General features: G+C 34.9%; 1 protein-coding gene across 1 annotated transcript; it reads right to left on the bottom strand.

Moving 5' to 3' along the window:
- Positions 1-1,988: 1,988 nt before the first annotated feature.
- LOC134851465 (dihydroorotate dehydrogenase (quinone), mitochondrial-like) lies at positions 1,989-3,311 on the bottom strand. The gene has a single exon (XM_063867566.1). It carries the CDS (start codon positions 3,274-3,276, stop codon positions 2,122-2,124), a length of 1,155 nt encoding a protein of 384 aa, XP_063723636.1. The 5' UTR covers positions 3,277-3,311; the 3' UTR covers positions 1,989-2,121.
- Between the last annotated feature and the right edge of the window lie 2,689 nt (positions 3,312-6,000).

Raw genomic sequence — 6,000 nt, 5'->3', positions numbered from 1 at the left:
TTCAATCAATGGCAACTAAAATGATGGATTGCAAAAGTTTCGTCGTAGCAACTATTTATTGCTAATTTTTGTTAATTGAATTTTAAATGGAAAGAGAAGGCAGTCTGTAAAATCTTCTTCAGAAAAAGAGGATTGCTTTAAAATTGGATATTGTCTAAAGCAGCTCATCTGGAACATATATACGGAAATATTCGAAAGCCATAAGAAATTGAACAGGATGTTTTTTATGAGAAAAAAAAATCGGATAAATAGATTCCGTGAACTCTTTCAAATGATTAGTAACACATTTTGCTCGTCAATCAAACTAAACTTCAGCTAAATTTTATATATTCAAATTTCTGCTAAATTTTCTTTGTCTTTTTTGAGAGGTGAAGAGGGAGTGGCGCTAAAGAAGGAAAAGGATAAACTGAAAGTTGCTGAACGAACTTAGCTACCAAAAGCTTAATCAACGTACAGACATAATAATTCCGTCGCAATACTTAGTGTCTAATGACCTTGACCTCTTAATGCCCGAAATTATGTTAAGCTTCAAAAGCAAAAATGTTAAGTTTTTTTTCTCAAATCCAAGAAAAATCTGGCAGTATTTTTCACTTCAGCCCAAATCAGGATTGAAAATGATTCAATATTACATCAATCGAGCTCCTAAATTTGGCTTTGTAGCGCCCATTCCGAAAACGCTCCCGAATGCGTAGTTTTTCACACTTTCATTTAAGTGAACGAACAAGAATACTGCTCGCTTTGAACAATTATCTATGTACCTATTCAACATATTTATCTCCATTAATTGCACAGCTTGCAAAACAAATCGGAGTTGATAAATCTAAAATTACAGATAAAAATCAAATCAAACATGCTCAAATTCTGTATATTGTTGAGCATGTCTCTTTAGCTGGGAATAAGCTACTGGGTTCAGCTGCGAGGAGACAAAACCTAACAAGACTGCTCGTATCAGGGCGAAGCCCTGAATATTCCGACCGCCTTTTAAGGTGTATGGAGCAGTAATAACATGAAACAATTAAATGTAACAAAATGAAAAAAAAAGAGAGATTTTTTGTGAAAATTATCCCTCCACACGCCATACAAAGTACAAAATGATAAATTTCGCTCCTATAACAAATCAATTATGACAAATAAGCTTCCTTCAACCAATTTGGAACGATTTCTAAGACGGATTAAATCTCAGCTTGCACGTTAATAGCGCGAAAAATATCGCGCGTTAATTGTCCCATATTGGCAATCTTTAAACCCCCATAACTCTACGAAAAATGATCACAGGTGAAACATTTTTCAAATTTAGGCTCGAGACAACAATACCTTTTGAATGATAATTTAAAAATTCCAACAAAAATGGCTAGTTAAAAAGACGAAATTTGTCTGAAGAAAAAAACACCCCGACATTCAAATTTGGCAATAAAATTGATTGCAAGTGTGAGTATTTTTAATTCACGATTTTTAAACGATTCAATACTCCAAATATAGCCAACAGTCAATTGGTAAAAAGTTATGAACGCAGAGAAACTGAAAAAGATACTTAAATTTTTCAAAGAACTTTTCATGGTTGACACTTTTTGATAAAAGAACCCAATTTGAGAAAACTTAATCATTTCGTAGTTTTTAAACTCCGCTGGGAAACTGTAAATTTAAAATCCATTGTCGAAATTAGGAGTTGATCACGCTTTTCGTAACCTTTACAATTTTGCTGTTCGCAAGTTGAAATTGCCTTCCTTTTAACTAAAGAATTGAACTGAACTTACAAAAATCAAAACTAAAACTCAAACTATGAAACTCGATCGTGAACAAATTACAATATTTTTTTACAGAAAAAAAACGAAAATCATCACTACCTGTATAAGTGTCTTCTATACAATCAGTAACCTTTTAAAAAACAATGCGAGGTGACAGATGAAAAACAGCCAGAAATAAGTTTGTCATGAGGATTGATTTCTCGGCCAATATTTGGTTTGTTTTTACTCATGAAAACGTCAAAATAACAGCACAATAATAAATTCACAAGATATCAAATCAATTTTTATCAATATTTCATCATTCATGAACCATTAGATGATCTGTTTTTATTTATTGAAAACATTAATTATTACAGATAGAAGTTTTTTTTAGTTCTCATTTCAATTTGGCGTATTGTCCCACAACTTCATTAATATTCGTTACATTTTCAGCTTCCAGCTCCTGGCTAATTTCTTTGTTTATTTCATTGACGCAAGTTGATCCCTGGTAAACGAACCCAGTGTACATCTGCACCAGACTTGCACCGTGTTTCATTTTCTCCACGACATCTTGACCAGAAAATATACCACCAACTCCTATTATTGGAACAGTTCCTCTTGTAAAATTATAAGCTGATTTAATCATCTCGTTCGAAGTTTCAAATAACGGAGCACCACTTAAGCCTCCAACCTCTTCGCGCAAATTTTCAGGTGAATTCAAATTTTTTCTCGACACTGTTGTGTTACAAACTATCAAGCCGTCTATTTTGTTCAAAATCACAGATTGGCAAATTTCTTTCAGCTCGTCAATAGTCAAATCAGGCGCAATTTTGACTAATAAAGGCGGTTTGCTTTTTAACTTGTTGCGTTCTGACATAACAGATTTCAATAGTGTGTCAAAATGCTTCTTAGTTTGAAGGGATCTCAAACCAGGTGTATTTGGACTGGACACATTAACGACAAGGTAATCGGCATAGGGTCCCAGCTCAGATATCCCAATTTGGTAATCTTCCAACGCATTTGAACTATTTTTGTTCACGCCTAAATTCACGCCGACAATATTTTCAGCCCATTTCCTTTTTGCTAGTTTAGCCTTCACATAATCAACTCCAGAGCTATTGAACCCGAAACGATTGATGATGGCTTTGTCTTCAATTAAACGAAAAAGCCGAGGTTTCGGGTTTCCAAACTGTGGTTTAGGTGTAACTGTTCCAATTTCCACAAACCCGAACCCTAGGGTTTTCAGCGAATCAAAACACTCAGCATCTTTGTCAAAACCAGCGGCTAAGCCAAGCGGGGAATCAAACTTCAGACCTAAAAGGTCACACTTCAAAGCTTCGTCTTTGTGTAATTTCACACGCGGTAAGATCCCATAGGAGGCAAGTTTGATAGCCAAATTGTGACTCATCTCTGCGTCGAGAAGGCGCGCGGTTGGCATAACAACTTCTGAGTAAAATCTATGGTTGCCATTGAACAGGCAGATACCGGAGAACACAGCAGTACCTCCCAGTAACAGCTTGAGCATTACCACTCCCCGTTTCTCTTTCATCATAACCTCGAAAGGAAAAATGTGAAAATTTCAAGATCGCCGGCATGTTGATGCTTCCAAACGGGGAAAATAATTACAGAGAAAACTAATTTTATAGAGGACAATACATTTCTTCAAATAAATTTCTCCAAAAAAAATACTTTTTAAATTTTAAACGTTGTTCAAATGAGTTCACCCGTTTTACGTAAACAATTTTAGCATTGTTAAAAAACGTATGTTTCTTTTTGTTCTGATATTTCAAATAAGAATTCTAATTGAGTTGCCAAGCAAGATACTTTGCTCCCTCATTTTTAAATCTTAAGCAAATAAATATTTGCATCTTAAAAAGCTTCACATCTGTATAAGCAACAGATTTGATGAAAGCATTGTTCCTTAGGATGAAATACAGGCACGTTTTTAACAAAACGAAAAAATAACTTACACAGAGGCAAATATAGTTTCGCACCCCTTGCGATACCACAAAAATAGCTTTGCAAGCTAACAGACAGGAAACAAAAGCCACTAAGTCTAAAAATATGAAAAAAAAACGAACAAGAAAACTTCAGTTGTTAACTGTCATGATGTTATTAGAGGAACACACAACCAGACACACAATCGACAGCGTTGAGAGAAAACTCAAAAACAATTACTAATCGGCCACCGAGCCGACAAAATTTGCGTAAATTCTAGTAGAGCCATAAACAAGTGTTGTAATAAACAAACTTTGAACTATAAATTCTATTCCGATAATTTTAGCATCCGAAGGGGAGCATACAAACTGTCTTTCTCTTGAAACGACCCGAAATTAGGTCACTAAGCTGATGAAATACAGACCGAAATAAATTAGGCCGAAAAAATTTTTTTAACACAACAAAAAAAAAGCAAACACGAAGTCAAGGTGAAAAAATACCAAAACGAACGAGTGAATCATAACATTAACTGCAACTTAAGAAAATTGCGTAGACAAAAAACGGTTCTAAGATGTGGCAACTAAGTCGACAAAAAAAGCGGACAAATAAAAGGCTGACAATTTTATTTAAACAGAAAATGTTCCGTTTGATTAAAAAAAACAGGTCCTGGTCAGATTCGAACCCAGGGCCTTCATCATCCCAGGCGTAATAAAATTACCTCCAGGCTATGCGTGCCAAAGAAGCTAAGTGTGCCAAAGACGCTATTTGATTTCATTATGTACCAAAGTCCTGTGAACAAAATTTTTCATGAATAAAAAGTCTAGTGTCCGATTGCAATACCATTGTTAATCGCAAGAGTAAATAATAACACAACCTAAATAAGTGTTCTTATTTCATTTATTGTCACCTTAATTTTGCTTTCTTTGAAAGCGTGATTTGTCTTCATTACATAAATGAATTTTAAGCGAGTGCTTAAATAATTCAAAAGTTGAAACATTAAGTGAGAGTTACTTCATTACTTCGTTAATTAACGATTAATAATTGGACTGAAATTCCAAACTAGCTTTTTTCCAATTTTGGTCAACGAATTGTCAAATATCTTTCCAAGGTCATGAAAATCATTGACAACCACATTTTAGCAATGTGCGTGATAAGAAATTTTTTCTCTGTTCCACTTGAGTGCTAAAAAAAAGAGTTCGGAGGGAGAAGAATCGTACTATTCTGATGACCAAGTCTCGCCAAAAATTTCCCCGTTGGTATCGTTTCTGATTTGATCACCAAAGGCGTAAAGTAACCTTGTCACATGATATTTTTTTCCTTCGAAAATCTGGTGTCAAAAATCAACAGCATATATTGTGCAGTGATATTTCATAACGAAGACCAACTATTCCTCATTCGTACACGCAACAAAAATCCATTTTAATTTCAACTCTTATTCAGAGCAACGAGTCTCTCTTTCATTGCTGTATAATAATAAAATCACCAAATGTCTTCTTAGAGGGAATTATCATGAAGCTTAAATAAACGCTTAACAAAAATCTTCACGAAAAAAATTTTGTTTTTTAAGACGATTTATCCACAAGGGAAAGGACAGCTGTCGCGCCCCTGCTTAAGAATTGCGTGCAACATATTTTTTTGTAGGGCTGGGTAATGTCGCCTCACCCTCAAACAACGAGCACGGATCATGGTGGGCCTCGAACATCCGACCTATCGATTGAGAGGCGGAGACAATTTTGAGAAAAAACTGGCTCTGATACTTACTATCCATTTTCGAAACAAAAGGACATTCACGTTTTTTTTCGCGCCATTCAATCATCTCTTAAACGAGAGCGTAATCTGAGTTCCTTTTAGCAACTGAAATTGAATTGAACACGTCTAGCCGCGAAATCCGAATTACAGTATTAACAACTTCCGACTTTTCCCGAAAAAAACACGACCTAGATAAGTGTCTTCAATTCGTTCATTGACACTTGATCACTTTTTTCAACCAAACTATTGATTAAAGTTACCATTAATTTCAATGGAATAATTCTTGAATGTTTTATGATTGACTTCTTATACAACTATCCCAATTTGAGAAAGTCGGTTCTGATAATTATTTTTGATTTTCGGAAATGGAAGTCATTTACGTTTTTCGCGTCATTTGATCATCTGTTATCAATGAGCTTTCAATTTCATTTTATCGAATGAGTTTGAATTGCTATGAAACAAATAAAACCGCCGCAAAAAATCAACTCAACCCCCCCCCTCTCATGAAACAAATAAAACCTCCCCCCCCCCATAATTGTTTCATAATAAAAAAGTTTTTATTATGAAACAAATAAAACCGCCCCCCCCC

Source organism: Symsagittifera roscoffensis, chromosome 7, assembly GCF_963678635.1.
Source record: "Symsagittifera roscoffensis chromosome 7, txSymRosc1.1, whole genome shotgun sequence".
Lineage (NCBI taxonomy): Eukaryota > Metazoa > Xenacoelomorpha > Acoela > Convolutidae > Symsagittifera > Symsagittifera roscoffensis.
This window is presented reverse-complemented; position numbering and strand designations above follow the sequence as displayed.

Bases quoted from the DNA above. Each gene is read 5' to 3' on its own strand.
- LOC134851465 (XM_063867566.1), bottom strand. From the start codon at position 3,276: ATGATGAAAGAGAAACGGGGAGTGGTAATGCTCAAGCTGTTACTGGGA.